Consider the following 18009-nt stretch of genomic DNA (forward strand, 5'->3'; position numbering starts at 1 on the left):
TGTTTTAGGGAACTGCGGAGTGGAGGCCGCGGCGCCATGTCAGGTCACATGCACACGAGGGTGCAAACAGCTTCCTGAAGTCCACAGGGGTTCCAATGCTCTGAGAGTAAACATTTGATGGTTAGTTATTCTTAGTGGTCTTAAAAACACTCCACCTAAAACACGTTGTCAGTTTGGCAACATAAACAAATTTTTGCTCAAGAGAAAATTCAACTGAGAGCAGTCGTTTTGTTCTCCTGAGTGATGCTGGGGAGAGAAAATAGCGTGCCTTGCATCAGGAAAGCCTCAAAAGGACAATAATGATAATCCGAATGCTTTGTAAAAACATTTACTGGACATCATGCCCCATTGAAACATCAACATGTGTCCGCAGACACTTCTTGTTCCACAGCCGGCGGCAGGACCATCCCCTGAATATGCAATGACTGTGGAAATACTTGCGTCTCCTTGCTCAGGCCATCAAGAACCCTCCATGTGTGCTTGCCCATGCCTCGTTTTATGAGCTCCTTTGCACTGAACATATGGTTAATAGCTACTTACTGAGCGAGTGATGACATAGCGCTGTCCTCAAGAAATGTAGGAAGACTCGGGAAACATAAACACTTGTCTTTAGGATAAATATTCACAATGAACTTACCAACGATTCCAAATTCTTAGTGCACTTTGTAGACTCAGATGACCTAACCAAAAGAGAATTAAAATCAAGGGCAAGAATTTCTGGAACGTCACAGGCCAAGGGACACCCAGGGCCTCCACATGCCAGCCCTTTGGTGGCAAGGATGGTGTCTCCCTGCGCTTCTTCACGGGAGTAACTGCAGAGTCCCACAGGCACTGGCTTCCATGCAACCATGATTCCTGACGTGTGTTACTGTTACCTAATCAGAGCATGGACACAAGCCTGTGAACTTCTCTGTTTCGAATAATGAAAAAATGTTGAAAATGTGGAAATATGAAAATAAATATATAAAATATGTAAATACAGAAAAGATGGAAACCCTAGAGTCAGGACACAAAAATCAAGATTTTGTTTTTAAGATTGGAAAATTTCCTGTTTTTTTTTTTTCCTAAAGGCTTTTTTCTGAGAGTGGACCCTCACTGATGGTCTCCAGTATGGACTCTGAAATCTGTGAGCCTCACAAAAGCGTTAATAAGGATGTGCTTCTCGAAGGCAGGGGGCCCTTGCCTGTGTCATCGCAAAGCAGGGCTCAGACCCCAGTGCCAGGCTGGACCCTCTCTTCCTTCCGTGGCTGAGGCCTGAGTCCCTCTGCAAGGGTGGGCTTTGAGGAGTGAACAGAGGCCCGTGTCTTGCAAAGGACATTCTCTACATACTTGCTGTGTTGAGGCCCGAGTTAACCCCAGCTGGGACTCCCCGCTCACACCCCCCCAACCCCAGAGTGCTGTGTCCTCCTTGATTCCCTCTGAGGTCATCCCTGGAGGCCTTGGCGGTCCACACTGGCGTCCCTCTCAGTAACCTTGTCCCTGGACCATGGTGACCATGGGTCACTCTGAGACCATAAGTCAGACTGTGTTACCTGCAAATCCCCCCGAGTTTCTCCCTGTGGCTCCCAGCACCCCGCAGACTGGGGTCCTGCTCCCCTCCTACTGAGCTCTCCAGCCCTCTGCTCCGTTGCAGACGCTCTGGCTCCGTCCGCCCCTGGGGAGGGCCGGTGTGTGTGGGAATGGCGTAGTATTCATACTTGGCGGGGTGCCGTGACTCCAGAGCCTCTCCGCTCTGTGCTTCTCTCCGTGTCTCCAATGCTCTTGCTTCACCAGCAGTGTGGGTTGGGTGCTCTACACATTTCCTTCTTCTCTGTGCCAGATTTTGTGTTTTAAGCAATGAATATCAAAGAGATTTTATTTCTTGTTGTTGTAAACGATTGCCTATGTCTGTGCCCTATACATGTGAAATAACAAACGTACAACCGGCAGCCCAAACTTGAAGGCATTCGCTGTAGATGCCTGAGAGCGGGTGAGTCAGTTACCCCACAAGGCCACCTACTCTGAAAGAAGGACCCGGTGGATAGGCCTGGTGCCCTTCCCACTTTGCTGACCCAGGAACCCACGTGATCACCTGTTGAGCAGGGCTCAGACCACACCCATGGGTCAGTGTCGGCTGACATGGGTCCAAAAATATGGGTTTTCTCCACATAATGCTTTCCTCTTGATGGAGGTCTGGGGAAGCAGCCATCATTCCCCACTCGGCGGCCATCCGGGTGTGGCAGGTGCCAGCAAGGAAGGGACTCCCACTAGCGTTGATTCAGAGAGCAGTGTTAGGATGTGATTGGGGCAGAAGTCCTGCAGATGCATCGATTTCTGTTTGAAAGAGAAATGGAAGAGAAGAAATGGTAATTTCCAGACAAAAAGCTTCTGTTTTTGAAAATAAGGACATTTCACAGGAAGTGAGGAACTCACTCATTTTGAAAGGCAGCAAATCAAGTGATCTTTAATGTGTGCCAACCTTAACCAGGCGCCCCTGAGAGCCAGGCGGTGGGTGCACGTGGGCAGCTGACTGAGCGTGTCCGCGGCCTGAGTGAGCGGCTGTAGAGCAACGACAGTGGCCACTGGACAGTGAAGCGTACGCACTGCGGTCCCAAACCAGGATTAGCGCTCAAGTGTTTTCACGGAAACCCAATTGGGTGCCAACGATTTTAGTTGGATTCTGCAGATAAATGGGATCAACAGAGCATCTTCAGGCTAAGCCACATGCTCTGTTTCGCCACAGATTTGTAAATAAATTAGTGTAGTGACTGCTTGCAGCTTTGAGAAGGGCAGTGTGGTTTCCTCTTTCCCTACAAGCGCGTCTCTAAGTGGCTGCGAGCCGTCTGCCCGTGGACACCACGCCTGCGCGCCTCGTGGGGCCACCCTGCACTGTGCCTCCGGGCCAGCTTCACACTCGGCCAACAGCTGTCCTGACATAAACAGTGACGGTGTCGCCATCGTCGAGCCTTGCGGGCTGTGGTTTTAGCAGCAACAGCTTCAGGGCGGCCGTGGAGCTGTCCTGGGGCCTGCTGTGCAGGGGGAGAAGGAGGTGAGCACGGAGCCAGGGCCCCCGGATCCATTGTTGGGGGTCATCCTGTTGGCATGTGGCCCCCCAGGCCCCAGAGGCCGAGTGCACATGGGTCTGCGGGCCCCAGAAGCCCTCACCACCACCGCGGCCCCCGCCTGTGTGGCTCTGACCAGTGGCCCTCAGCACAGAGACGGAGCCTGTGTCCCTGCTTCCCCGTAGGAGGACCCCACCCCCTGCACCCTGGGGACGCGCTCCCTCTGCCTCGGGCCTGTCGCTGCTTTTGTACATCTGCAGGACCTGGTCCGTTTCACATTTCCATTTCGCGCTTCTGTCACTTTACGTGCAATGAGAATTTGCTCAAAGAGCTCTGAATTTTTTCCTTCTGATTTCGTCTTGTTTTACATTTTCATTTGCCTTCTTTCCTGAGAAATGGCTTTGAGCTACAATCGATCCATGTCATGCAGTGACAAACAGCATTCCAGGGTGACTAGGACAAGGACTCTCCGCTCCAAGAGGGGTGTCCTCTCAAAAGTAGCCACTGAACAAGGCGACGGTGCCTGGACGGGGACAGTAAGTGGAGGCCGGGCCCCTTCCCCCCGCTGCCTCCCCTCCCCTGCCCCTAGGCCGACGGACTCTCAGGGACCATGGGACTGTGTTCGCCGAGCCCTCGTGGCGGCGGACCCCCTGCTCCATAATTGGGACACGGCACCCCCATTCCCGCATGCTTACTCCCCGGCCTCCCAAGTCCAGGGAGGTTAGGAGCCTGGTCCTACCAGGTCCTGCCAGACTCAGGACGCCCACTCCATCTGCTGCGATGGCTACCATGGACCCAGCACGTTTGTTAGGGTCTCAGCGAATATCCGTGGGGCGAGTGCCACGTGTGGCCTGAGCGTGCCCCCCGCAGGCGGACTGGTGTGTGCAGACCCTGCTAAGTGTAGCCGGCGCTTGGGCCTCGGAGTGCGGGACTGAGCTCGCCTCCAGGAAGCTTTGCAGGTGTGGCAGCTTTGTCTTTCTGAGAACAACTCAGTTTTTATTTTCTTTGTTTAAAACGAAGTTCAATGTCTTTGCAAATAAAAATGAAAAGTGTTCTTTTTTGGACCAAAGTACCTCTGAACTACAAAGTAGAGCCCATACCCATGCAGGAAGACGGGTGCCATTCAGTCTGTGTTACGTAACAGCAAGAAAGGGCTTTAGCGGGACTGATGTAGTATTTCTTGTTTTAGAAGTAAAGTAAGCATTTGCTTTAACTCTTTTTTGCATGAAAGAATCCTAAATCTTTCTCATGCCCGCAGTCTTGGTTTCCCAAAGTATAGGTGTCATTTCTGACTAGAAACTGCGTGCGGCTTTACTCCGTGTGGGGGTGTGTGATTACGGTAGCAGCAGAAACACCAGCTGGCTGTGTCCCCTCTGAGGTCATGCCCTCCACACACAACACAAGCACCGTCCTTTCTTAAAGCCGCTCTGTGCTGAGGTCAGCCACATGCTAGGCCTTCCCAGACCTCGCGGTCTTCCTCACCTTCACACGTGCCTCCCCGGATGTGTTGAGGCTCATGAGTGGTGGGGATCCCAGGGATCGGGGTCTGCAGGCACCCGGGGCATTGGGGCCGGTCGGTTGTTCCCCCCCCCCCACCCCAAGGACGCTCCTGCACGTTGGTGCCTGTCTGAGCTGGATGGTTCTACTGGGCAGCAGGGCTCCCGACCACCCCTCCGGGGCAGGGAGCCAGGTCGGCCTGTTGTCCTATTCAGTCTAGCATCCACCAGTCCTATCACTCACAGCTTCGCTGCCCTTGAGAGCCTCCGCTGAGGCCGCGGTCCTCTGGCCAGATGCAGGAGGTTCTCCCGGGTTCCAGATCATGTGCGACACACCTGCAACCTCCCAGAGAGAATAGCTAAGTAGACCATTATTTTTATTCAAAAGGAACATTCTCCCAATGGTGTGCATTTTCCCTCCAGAGTAGAACCTACCCTTTCAGTTGCCTCACTGTTATCTTCCTCTCCTCGATGGGGACTCACTTCTGTTCTCTGATATGTGTACGTAATGCGGTAGAGACCGGCGTGAATGGACTCCTGCTATCAGCAACTAGCAAGTACTTGCACAATTATACCAGAAACTCAATTGTCAAGGGGGAAATTTATGAAAACTGGAGCGCGTGTGACGGCATAGCATGTCGTTGTCTGGATGGCCAGCCTGCCCTGACAGCACCTCCGCCCTACCCATGCCCAGCGTCTGGAAAACAGGCCCCTGCTGCTCCCCTTCTTGTCCTCGTCATCCTGGAACAGGATGGAGAATAGTGTGGGGAGTCCAGGGCGTTCCCAGCCGTGTGAGTGTGTGGGAACTGGGGCTGCCGGCCGGGGGGTGTCTTGCAGGAAAGGATGTTGTAAGAAGGTGAGTTCCCCATAAGCGCAGTCAGTCTTGAGCCCATGTGGTCTCTGGACTCAGCCTCGTCTTGCTCCAGCAGAGCGACCTCAGGGCACCTCCCCATGCTTCTGAGCGCCAGGACTTCATACGCAAGGTCGACCAGTGGCAGCACCAACCGGAGATCGCTGCGCGGATATCAGTGCTGCAAATCTCTTCTTCCCGTGTAGTGACTTAGTTACTAAGTTAGATACTGTCATTTACAAGAATCATGATCCAAAAGGGGCGCCCGGGTGACTCCATTGGCCAAGTGTCCAACTCTTGATTTTGACTTAGGTCATGGTCTCATAGGTTGTGAGATTGAGGTTGGACTCTGTGCTCAGTAGGGAGTGTGTCTGAGGATTGTCTCCCCCTCCACTTGCCCCTCCCTCCCTCACATGCCTGCACATGCACATATGCTCTCTCTCAAATAAATAAATAAATAAATAAATAAATAAATAAATAAATCCTTTAAAAAAATTGTGATCCAAAATCAATATATGTATTGCAGTGTGCTAATGACCATTCACCTGAGCTCATTAATATTAAGGTACCCCAGCATTCTAATTTCCAAATATTAAACTTGTCTTTCCATGACAGAGAAAGAGCTCTTTTACTCTGTGGGTTTTGTGAAATATGAAAAAAATTGTATGTGCATTATTTCTTTAGGTTGTCCTGGTGCCAAAAAGAATGAATTTCTGACAAGCATCTTGGACGCGCTCTCTACCGACATGGTGCACGCAGTCTCCGACCCCTCTTCCTCTGGCAGGTACGTTACATCAACGTGGAGCAAGGATCTGAGAATAAGCCCCAGTAACCTGAGAGCTGGAAGCCGGTGTAGCCGATAGGTCTCCAGGGCAGGTCAGCTTCTCAGCACTGCAGGAGCCCTCTCCCAAAATTTCAAGTTGCTCCATGTGTCTGGGGGTGATTTGTTTAGCAGGTTTTCCCTGTGATGCAATTAAGCCGCTGAGGGCCATGTCACAGTGGGCAGAGCCAGAACCAGTGATCCCAGCCATCTCACCAGGTGGTGGCAGGCGGGTGGGCGGGAGGCAGGAGGCAGGAGGCAGGGCCTTTGGTTCTGATGGCTTTGAGCCTTGGGTTTGCATTTCAGAGCTATTGAGTAGACTTTATTTTTAAAAAATATTTTATTTACTTATTCATGAGAGACACAGAAAGAGGCAGAGACACAGGCAGAGGGAGAAGCAGGCTCCCTGTAGAGAGCCCGATGTGGGACTCAATCCCAGGACCCCAGGATTAGGACCTGAGCCAAAGGCAGACCTTCATCCACCAATCCAGCCAGGTGTTCCTATCAAGTAAATTTTAATACTTGGAATTAAAATGTTGGATTTCAAGTTTTCAATACCCTATGTATTTACTATAGAAAAACCCACATAACATAAGGCTTACCAACTTAAGACCCAAGTGTACAGTGGCATTATTTACGCTGACACTGCTCAAAGGGGGACCCTGAGACTCTGGACGCGATCCCCTTGGACACATGGCAGGTGTTCTGCATGCGTGGGCTTGGGCTTCGGGGTGAGCCCCTATGGTTCCCCAAAGCTCTTCTGTAGCTACCTGCAGATGTGAGGGAGCTCCCAGCACTGCCTGGACCTGACTTCACAGGACTGGACCCTCCTGAGAATTCACAGCAATTTATCTCTTCCTTCTCAGAGGGAGGAGAATCTTTCTGTGTTTATCTCCTCGAGCACTGGCCTTGCTCCCCACTCCTGCCTGCAAAGCCCTGATAATCTCGCCTCTTCTGGATGATCTAAAGCTTTCTGGTCTCCTCAGCTGATGGGCTCCCCTCTCTGTCTCTTTCCTTAGGAGTAAGATTCAACAAATGAAAAAGAAAGGCAATGCTAATAGAAAATGTTATAATCGGGCAGTAAATTAAGCTTAAGAAAGCAAAAAAAGAAAAAAAAGACCTATATTTCAAGTTGACACATTCTTGGAAAGAGTGCTCTAAGCTGAAAAAGTAGAATTGAAGGCAGTAAATGAACTGGTGTGTGAAGAGCTCCCCTGAAAGTCTGGAAATACTCAGTAGTATCCCAATGCCCTGATACCCATGAGCATTTTTCCTAAGTTACTTCCTTCACACCCAGGAACATGGGCTCCTCCAAGCCGGTAGAGTCTAGACAGTGGCAGCCAGTGGAGCAAAAGGGCCCGTAGGGGCTCGCGCCCTGTATTTGTCCTCTTCCCCTTAGGGAGAAGGCACGCTCTGACATCTGGGACATTTTCACAGGTGTGGCACAAAGCCAGATCTTCTGGGAGAGTTTTTAGTGATTTGTATCTTAAAATATCAAACTTTGTTTTAATCCAAGGGAAGAGGTCTAGTTACCTCTTTAAGTGTATCTTTACTTGCGTCTTTCATTACCCTGTGGTATAAAATGGGATTGTTGGTGAATCCCACTTATAGGAGTTGAGACTCTTGGGGCCCCAAGGTGACCTGCCTGCTCCTTGGAGCCCAGAACCTGGGACAAGGGGGCTTCCGTCCTTAAAGACTTGGCCAACACCGAGTGTGTCATATGCACGCATAAACTCATGGTGTCATCCGCAGTTCTGAAACCAGCGTGAAGTATTCTTGCTAAATTCCCTTCTCTAAATTATGTTTAAAAATTGCTCTGCGGAATGGCGAAACGCACAGGCTTGGGCACCCACGCTGTAGGCGTGATGAGCGGGGCACCCCTTCTAGGAGAGTCGGGGTGCACGGCGCGCCCTCCGTAGACGGGCGAGGCCGGGGGGAGGCCGGCCGCGCCTGATGACCTGTGTGCTCTTGCAGGCTCTCAGAACCCGACCCCAGCCACACCCTCGAGGAGAGGGTGGTCCACTGGTACTTCAAGCTACTCGATAAGAACTCCAGCGGGGACATTGGCAAAAAGGAGATTAAGCCCTTCAAGAGATTCCTTCGGAAAAAATCAAAGCCCAAAAAGTGCGTGAAGAAGTTTGTCGAATACTGTGACGTGAATAACGACAAATCCATCTCCGTGCAAGAGCTGATGGGCTGCCTCGGGGTGACGAAAGAAGAAGGTAAAGCAAACGCAAAGAAGCACCCTAGTAAGAGCCTTTCTCGTTGTTTTGTGCTTTGCGATGCATCAGGTCTTGACACCTGCTCCATTGGCTTCTTTAAGCATAGCTTGTCCTTTCCGTCTGAGGGGGCCTCTTACCTGTAGGGCGTTTGTCTGTAGAAATAATAACAGACCAGCCGTAGCCCGTCAGAGGGAGAGGCTGGTCAACTGGGGCGAAGCTGAGCGTTGTGTGAAGACGCGCCCTCTGGCTCCGGCCTTGGTGGCGACGTTCCAAATGTGTTTGATGCCAATCTGGAAACCACTGGGAGTCACTCTATGCCCCTGTGTGTGGACTCCAGCCACACGTGCGGGCCAGCTCATCGGCAGTTGCATAATTCCTGTTACCCAGACCAGCTACGTCGATAGTTGAAAACACCCTGTTAGCCGTTTCACCCGCCGAGCACGTCCTGTGAAGGTGGCCCGGCCGACCACACCGACTGCCGTGGAGACAGACCTACAGTAGCCGGAGCCTGCTGGCTGCATGCATGTGGTGGACTCGGTTTCTCCATTGGCACAGCGCACGTGCTGGGAGGCTTTGCAGAGGCGTCACCAGTGTTTCATGATTCTGTTCTCCTACTACCGATGTCAGTAACACCTCTGAAGGAGAAACCAGGCTTGAGGGTAGAGGACAGGGAGTGAGTTCTTCGTGCTCCGCGAGGCCCTCCCAGGTCTGCACTTGACTGTGCAGCTGGCCTCGGGGCGGCTTCCGAAGCAGTGGCTCCCGTCTCTCCTTTGTCCCTGTGTCCCCAGCTCTTTTCACAATGGTCACTCGCCACCATCCTGCTTCACAGAGTCCAGGCTGGATCTGTGTCCCTGCTAATGTCTCTGTGAGAAGTTAGTCTTAGAAAAACTAGGCTTTGTTTGGAAGCCTTGAGTGCAGGGTGTGTGACGCTTGCACCTCATGCTATCCTGGAAGAATCTGGAGCAGAGGCCAGTGGCGAAGACGCGGGGCTGCCCTCTTGGCTCACCCTGCAGGGTGCAGGTGGGAATGGAGCCAGGCTCAGAGTCTCACAGTTGGCAGGCAGGGGGAGGGCGCACCGGGGCTGTGACTGTGTGCCAAGTGTGGCCCTTGGACCAGGGAGGCAGCGCAGCGCTTGGGCTGAGGAGCCTAGCAGAGGTCTCTGTGGGAGGGATGTCTGGGTGCAGCCATCAGGATGTTGGGGGAGACCCAGTGGGTGCCCTGGCCAGCCCTGGGGATGCTGTCCTACCTCAGGCCCTCGGGCGTCTAAGAAGCCAGCGGGTAAACCCTGCTCGGCCGGGGAAAGTGGCAGCCTGACAGGCACTGTAGCTGTGTGACGGCCCAGAGAAGAGCCTCAACTGGGCAAATTCACACTGCTGGAGGGGGGCTGTTTGTCTACCTGCCTTGGGGTGATGGGGGTGGGGGACTGGTTGTCTGGTACCTGCTCTGAGGTGATGAGGGCGAGGTGCTGGTTGTCTAGTACCTGCCCTGGCGGTGATGAGAGTGGGGTGCTGGTTGTCTGGTACCCACCCTGGGTGATGAGGGTGGGGGGCTCATGGCCCAGAGAGTGAGAGCCGCACAGGGGCTCTGGATGGGCTTCTTTAGAACTGGAAGTGTGATCCCAGGTGAGTTGTTTGCTGTCTCTGGGGACCAGCTCATCTGGTCAGCAAGTCCCCTGCTGGCAAAGCATCCAAGAGGCTCCCCAGTGACTGAGTTCAGGCGGGACAGTACAGGCCCCTTCCTGGCAGGGTGACCTCCTCAGTTACCCAGGAGGTGTCATGGACAATGGGGGGAATACAGATCCTGACCTTGGCGGGGGGGACTCAGCGCCTTCCCGGGTCGCCGAGGTGGAGTGGACCTGGGATGTGGAGATTGTGTGGGCTCTGGCCCCGCAGGGAACAGTGCGCTGCTGCAGGCGTCCAGGCTGCCCCCCACCCCTGCACGGCCGTGCTGAGTGGCCAGCGGCCCCCAAGTGCATCTCCCCCGCCTCAGGGGTCCTGGAGGGTCCCCACGGGTCCCCGCGGGCTGCAGGCCGTTACCATGCGGCTCAGGCCGGAGGCTGGCTCTGCCCCTGATGTGGGGCAATGCGGAGCACAAGCTCCGTCTGGGAAGCGTGCGTTCACCAGGAGGGTGGGGGCGCCAGGGGCCGAGGGACCCACCTGTTCCCAGGGGGGCTGATGCTCTAGGCGGTGCAGCATCCTGAGTGCGATCTGGGCGTCTGCATGCACCGGACTCACGCAGGGACAGGGCGGGAGCGCACCCCACCTGTGCCCAGAGGAGGGGCGTGAGTGCCACAGCAACGATGATGGGCTCCCTTGACACCATCACCCTTCACCAGAAACCCCAACTGCTGCAGGGCTGGGCTTAATTCCTGGGTAGCTCTGTGCAGGCGGATGTATCTGAAGTTTACAGTCATGTTAGCATGTTAACAACCAAGGAGATGGCTGATGAACCTCCTCCAAAAAAAAAAAAAAAAAAGAAAACCAGCAAAAATTTGGTAAACGTGGCAATTTGGTCAAAAATGAGCATCGGGGATTTGGATTCATAATTAGTTGCTTTAGCAACTCTTATTTCCCTGGAGGAATTTAACTTCTTTCCTACTATTATTTTCATTTCCAATTCATTCCTTGCTCCTGCCTTGTGTACCTTGAAATTGCTTTTGAAAAGTAAAAAAAAAAAAAAAAAAAAAAAAAAAAAAAAAAAATATTCAGGCGAGGGTTAGTTTGGACTCTCTAAATATGCAAACTGTTACCAGTGTCTCTTGTTGCCTTCATCTTTACTCACCACTTAGCAATGTATGTTTTATTCTTAAAAAGAAAACACACACACAAAAGAAAACTCAGAAATTAAATAAAAACCAGATAGAATGCCATTTTTCTCCGTCATAATCAGACCCGAGCCTGTACCCTTCCCTGAAATATTTCTGTGTGGATACCCACCTGCGTGCATGTACTAAGACGTTTCACTACAAGATGGGGTCTACATACATGTACTTTCTAATCACACTTATTTTACGATATTACACAAGATTTTGCCTGTAAAGTATTGGAATATAACCAAGGATGTGTTATTGGAAGGTTTGATCTAAATTTTCACTATTGCAAAAAAAAAAAAAAAAGTAGAAAAGAAAATGAATTAACTGAACTATTGAGAAATGCTAAAACCAAGAAAGGAAATGTTTCTAAATAACTCAGAAAAAAAAACATTCACAGAACATTGTGTCATTCCCCCGTTATTCTCCAAAATGACCGTTACACAGAAACTCGCCAATTAAGAAATACTCATTTTTGACCAAATTATCTCTTTCAAACAAATTGCCATGCTAGCGGGGTCCCTTCCAGGCACACTGCCTGACGGACAGATTGTCCTCTCCTGGGTCGCCCGGAGCAGTCGGTAGCAGTTGTACCTATGATGTGAACACTCCTGACTGTCCCTGAACGCCACACCAGGCAGGTGGCTATGAAACAGTCCTCTTCTCTCTGGTGGTCTCGTATTTCTATCTGTGGTGTTGCTGCCTGTGGCTCCTTGCTGGGGTGGCCCTCTCAGTGGGCCGGGAGGGTGGGAGGAGCCAGAGGGGAGGAAGGAGGGAAGCTGGGAAGGTGGACGGTCATCCTAGGAGCCAGGGAGGAAGGCAGGTGCTAAGGAGCTGGACCCCAGGAGTGCCCGAGGGACGTGGGAGGTGACCGTGGGGCCGGGTCTGAGCCTCCTACCGTGAGGCCACAGGGCAACCACTATGCATCTCAGTCATCTCCCTCCACCTTCCATTTCCCTCAAGGATTTAGAAAACTTATTTTGAGCTGGACATGTTAGTTTCTCATGATTTAAATATGAAACACCCAGGAGATGTCAAAGATCTGGTGTTCCACACTGCCTAGGCCCTCGCACCCCCTGGGAGAGTTTCACAGGGTCGGAAAGGTCTCGGGTGAGTCCACTGTGCTTTGCAAGCTTTGGTAAAAAATGTTTAGAAACATTTTTCTATGTTTGGACTAGAGCATCTGTAATTTGAGGAAGTGTGTACATCATGAATTTATAAGCCACCACAGATAACCTGTGCTTTCTCTCTATTCCCATTTTCTCTTATAAATAAGTTTGCAAGTTTTCTCTTGTAAATCACTTTCTTAGAGTGATTTTGATCTTTTCCTGAAAAATTATATTGAAACTTTCATGAGCTAAAGAGTATTTGGTTTTTAATAGTGTCTTTTTTCTTTCCCCCCTTAGCCCCTAGAGCTAATGCTGAAAGCGCCTCTAATAGACAGGTGAGTATTATCGTCTGTATTTTAGCATTAATGATTTACCGGTTTAATCATAGGCATTGACAGCTTAGGGTCCTGTAGATTTGGAAAGTGCCTTCCCAAAAAGGAAACCATCCAGGAGAGGCAACATAACATACAGATACCCCCATGAGGCTAAAAATAGCCTCAAAATTCCATCAAAATCATCAACTTGTGAAGTCATCAACTTAAAGATTTTGTCTTTTTTTTCTTTTTGAAATTTCAATCGTTTGTGATATTTTTAGAAAAAATTCAAAACTGGTTGTTTTGTGGAATTTTTTTTTTTTTTTTTTTTTTTTTTTACAAACAATTATCCAGGGTCTTGCAATTTATTTCTTACCATCTGTTAAGGAGATTGCAGGGACAGGAGACCCTCTGGGCATTCAGGTGAATGTTCTCTTTTCATCTGGGGATCTTAATGAGACTATCTTCTGCTCCAAAAGGGATTTTCAGTTTCCCCGCCTGTGTGTGTTTACAAACATATTTCTGTGTTTCTGACTCCTGTGTCTCTGCAGGTGCAATTAAAGCAGATAATTGTGCTGGCTTTCCCCAGCACCCCATGCACACCTGTCCAAAGTCTAGAATATTTTCCAGAGGATCAACAGGTGTGGATGCATTTCTCCCTCCCTCAAAGCCAAGGCAAAATCCTCCCTCCTTATGACCACTCGCCAATTTGTAATTTATTTGGTCTTCCCTGTTTGATGTCAGTTGACATTTCCTAAGGCAAGCCCTGCATTTGTTGTGGGTTTTAAGTGGAGACCTCCAGTGCACACCTTCAATGTAACTTGAAACCATTTCATTAGGAAAGCCATGTGATATGGTTTTCTTTGTTTAGCGAGTGTTTAGGGTTTTAGCTTCTTAAGTCCTACCACAAATCACTTATGCTTTAGAACAGGGCTGGCCTGAAAGCCGTTAGCGCAGGTCAGGTGCCTGCAGTAGTGACAACTGCCACACATGCACTGCTCTCGACCGCGAGTAAACTCTGCTCAAGATGCGAGCCTCCCTCTTCGGCTCTTTCCCAGAAAACGGAGCCAGAGCAGCTTCTCCAGCTCTTTTTATGGTGTTCGAATAGGGACTGACTTCCCAGCCATTGATGTAAACTGTGACCCTTGGATTAAGTCCCCGGCCAAGGCCAGCTGTGGCTTGCACATGATAAAATGACTGAAGGCCATAGATGTTTCTTTGAAGAATAAACAATAGGACCGAGCACCAAAATCTTTCACTATGTGAATAACCAGACAGGAAATGTTGGATAAAGGGGAGTTGGGATGATACCGGAGCCAGTACTGGATCAGACAGCGAGTGGAGCTTTCTGAATATCTCACGTCCCTGGTGGGCCTCCATGCCCCCACATCGATGTGGATGTGGGCTAGGATGTCAGCCCCGTCTCCTCCAACAGGTTTTTTTTTTTTTTTTTAAGATTTTATGTATTTATTTGATAGAAGTGAGAGACAGAGAGCACAGGAGCAGGGGAGCAGCAGAGGGGGATAGAGAACCAGGCTCCCCACCAAGCAGGCTCCCTGATGCAAGACCCGATCCCAGGACCAGGGATCATGACCTGAGCCAAAGGCAGACGCTCAACCACTGAGCCACCCAGGCGCCCCTCCTGCAACAGTTCTGACACGCTTCCAGAACCGAGGAATCCGCTGATGGCTTATCTTTAACCACAACAAATCAAAACAGAACTTCCCATTAGCTCCAAGCAGGAGATACGCTCCTTTCTCTTCCAACTACCTACTAGTATTTTTATCGTGAGGAGGAAAACCAGCCCAGAAGCCTTCTAAGTGTTTAAGTTTAATTATTTTAAATGATGAAGCAGATACATGGATCAATTCATATCGGTACCCTTGATCAATTGGTACCCTTGGAAAATTAGATCTAGAAGATGGTAGATTGCTTTTCCTTTTCATCCCAAATTGCTTTCAACTGGCAGCCAGGGTGCAGAATTCCTGTAATTAGCAAATAAACTTTTCAAGTTGCATTTCTTCCTGGGGAGATAAACTTATAAATGGAAAGGATGAGAAGAAAAATTAAAAATCAATGATGCCTTTATTAAACTTGAAGCATAAGTTAGATTATTAAAATTATCTTGTATAACATCCAAGGTGACAAGAGACTGCATGGAACATTTAATGTACTGAATCGAGATATTTAAAGCAAATGTTAAGTTTCTCAGCCAGTAGGTCTTTCTGATATTCCTAATCACTGAGAGGGAGGGAAGTGTTTGGAATTTAATGTTTGCATTGTATTTTTATTGATCCTTACGCCCAAAAATATCAAACCAGCACTCTTTCTTTTTGCATTAAAAAGAAATATATTGGTTTTGCCCTGTATCAACAGGTCGACTATGTCATCCCTAGAAGGCAAGCCTTAGTCTTCACAGATGAGGAGGGATGTCCAATGATGCTTTTCCTAATGATGTCTCCGTTTCTTTTTTTCAGCCAAGGAAGCAAGGATAGTGGCTCACACATCCCAGGCGGTTCCTAGACATGTGGGAGACTCCCTCACCAAAAAGCAATTAAAAACAAAAACAAACACATAGTATTTGCACTTTGTACTTTAAATGTAAATTCACTTTGTAGAAATGAGATATTTAAACAGACTGCTTTAATCTGTGAAATGGAAGGGCTGGTTTCAGAAAACTAATCACATACAATGTATGTGTCCTCTTTTGACCTTGGAAATCTGTACTTGGTGGAGATGTATTTTGAATGGCTTTGAGCTTAATTTCTTTATCCTACACATGTTGACATAGTAGAAATCTTAGCCTCAGGCACGCGGTCCCCGCCCTGTGCCTTCCTCCCCGCCCCGGGCACTCACTCCTAGTCAAGCCACGTTCGCTTCCTTTGAGATCGGCTGTGCCCACAGCATTTTTGAATCTACGCCGGAAGCTTCCCTAGAAGTTTGCAACCTGCTGCTGTCCTCATCATACAGCTAACAAGTGCATGGGTTTGTTTGCTTCTTGGAATTTTGTGTTAGTTTGTTTAGTTTTGCTGTGCAGAGATCCCGTTCATGCGATGAGTCACGCAACCACTAAAGCAATCTGATCATTCCAGGTAGCGCCCTGGTAGAAAAGACCATTTTTTCAACCTCTCTTTGGTGTGCTGCTTTTCCTTTTAAGCTTCTGTTTGAGCTTTGCCTGAGGCTTGGATTAATCACGCAGTAAATACTAGAGGATTGCCCCTGCTGTCCAGAAGCAGCGTAAACAGGCCCATCGTTCAGAGAAGTAGATTTAGTCAGAGCGTGACCCCGCCAGCGCTTGTCTGCCCTGCGTCTTCTCTTACACGTGTCCACTAGCCATCCCACCCTGGGCCACTCTGGGGCCTATTGCAACGTTAAATCACCACCTGAACAAATTTGGGGTGTGCTCCTTAGAGAAGGCTCAGCCAGCACAAATCAGCCATGTGCTAGATGCTGAACAAGTGCCTGCAGGTCCCCAGCTTCCTTCTTTCCTGGTGGCCTCAGGAAATTCACCCGAGTGGCACTTGAGAGAGCAGGGTCAGGAGCTGAATGTCCACAGCGTGAGCAGCAGGACCAGCCCGCAGCTACAACCAGCGGCCCCCAGCAAGCGTCCCCTGGCTCGATGGAGCCATTTGGAGGACGGTCCGAGGGCTGTGTGGGCCAAGTTGCGATGCTATTTCAGCTCCAACTTTTGGTTGGAAAAACAATCTTCACGGCCCCAAATCCCCCAACACACGTCATGTAAAATGATCTCTGTGCGTCTGCATGAAGATATTTTATGAGGCTTCTTACTTATTTAAACTGTACGGAAGTAAAACCCGAAACTTGGGAGCCACAGAACCAGCTTAAGTGTGTGTCATCATTGTTTAAGAAACAGTTAAGATCCTAAATTTATTGGATAACCCTTTATATTTCTGAACTTCGAATTTAATCATTTTTTTTCTTAGATTCAAATAAAATATGCTATCAAAAACCCTGCTTACTGTTTTCTTTCCGGCAAACAGCCATCTCTAATTGCTGAATCCTAACGCTGTCTCGGTCGAGGAGGCAAAGGCAGCAGTTCTGGGCTGCAGTGAATGAATCCTGGCTCTGCCCCTCCAGCGCTGTGAGTTTGGACAAGTTACTTAAAACTTTTGTGCTTTAGTTTCCTGCTCCATAAAACAGGGAGGTTGGCGGAATGCACCTCCAGGTGAAGATCGTGCAAGTGGGACTGTGCCCTGCTCGGGGCCTGGCACAAAGGATATAGTGTTTGGCCCCATCACGGGAAGCAGTCACTCACTTGTGAAGACCTGAGCGAGGGCTGCCGAATACACCTCATGCTGCCAGATGCTGTGGCAGGCTACAGAAGGAACAAAGAAGGTTCTTATTTTGATTAAAGCTGTTGCTGTTCACTAAGCCCCAAACTAGAAACCTGAGGCCAGCTCTCCTTTTCTTTCCAGTCCCAATGTCCCGTCCCAGGCTGGGCTCCCAAACGTTTTAGTTGGGATGTTGCTGTCGCTTTTTAAGCACTCATGCTTCCTTTAGAATTCTCTACTGCCTTCTGCTAAGATTTTCACTCTTGCACAGTTTTCTCTCTACTCAGAAAAGAGTGATCTTTGTAAAGCTCAATCTTAGCAAGTCAGTCGTGCAGGAAAGACCATACCGGGAATGGAGAAGGGAAACCCAGCCCTTGGGAAATGCTCATAGATGGAGTGGGCCCTGGACAGGGTTCTAGAGCAGGGAGGAGAGGGTGAAGGGTTCAAGTTGCTGAAAGAGCTCCAATAAGGAGGGGTGAGCAGGAGAGTACAGGTGGGCATGGAAGGTAGTGAGCCGGGGTGCATGCCCTGGAGCAGATGGTTCCTGCTGCAAAGCGTGAAGATTTCAAATCTAAAACAGAAATCTCTTTTCCTTTACATACCTAGTGAGGTCATTTTCAGTGATAGATGCCTCCCTCCCCGACTCTGCTCATGTTTAAAAAGGGTCTCCTGCATCCTTGTCAAAAACCTCCGGGATCCCTGGGTGGCGCAGCGGTTTAGCGCCTGCCTTTGGCCCAGGGCGCGATCCTGGAGACCCGGGATCGAATCCCACGTCGGGCTCCTGGTGCATGGAGTCTGCTTCTCCCTCTGCCTGTGTCTCTGCCTCTCTCTCTCTCTCTCTCTCTGTGACTACCATAAATAAATAAAAATTTAAAAAAAAAAAAAAAAAACCTCCAAGTTAGGGATTTTTTAGAAGTATACTGAGCAACTCACAAATCATGCCCATAAATGTTATATCTGGCATGTTTTAAAGTTATCAAGGCGAAAGTCATCAGCTTTTTTTGAATCAGTGCACAGAAATGACTGACATAATCATGAACTGCCAAGGGGACAGAG

At 49.6% G+C, this 18009-nt stretch overlaps 1 protein-coding gene across 3 annotated transcripts in view; it reads left to right on the forward strand.

Annotated features, from left to right (window-relative positions):
- SMOC2 (SPARC related modular calcium binding 2) overlaps positions 1-16631 on the forward strand; it is a 160621-nt gene extending 143990 nt beyond the window's left edge. For 2 of the 3 annotated variants that reach the window (XM_025422790.3, XM_025422791.3), the window contains exons 10-13: positions 6072-6171; positions 8182-8456; positions 12645-12682; positions 15139-16631. In XM_025422790.3, the coding sequence (XP_025278575.1) occupies positions 6072-6171; positions 8182-8456; positions 12645-12682; positions 15139-15156 (431 nt within the window). In that variant the 3' untranslated portion in view covers positions 15157-16631. The remainder of the gene's footprint in view (positions 1-6071; positions 6172-8181; positions 8457-12644; positions 12683-15138) is intronic. The other variant, XM_025422792.3, reaches the window with a different exon arrangement.
- The last annotated feature ends 1378 nt before the right edge of the window (positions 16632-18009 follow it).

The sequence above is a fragment of the Canis lupus genome, chromosome 1, assembly GCF_003254725.2.
Source record: "Canis lupus dingo isolate Sandy chromosome 1, ASM325472v2, whole genome shotgun sequence".
NCBI lineage: Eukaryota > Metazoa > Chordata > Mammalia > Carnivora > Canidae > Canis > Canis lupus.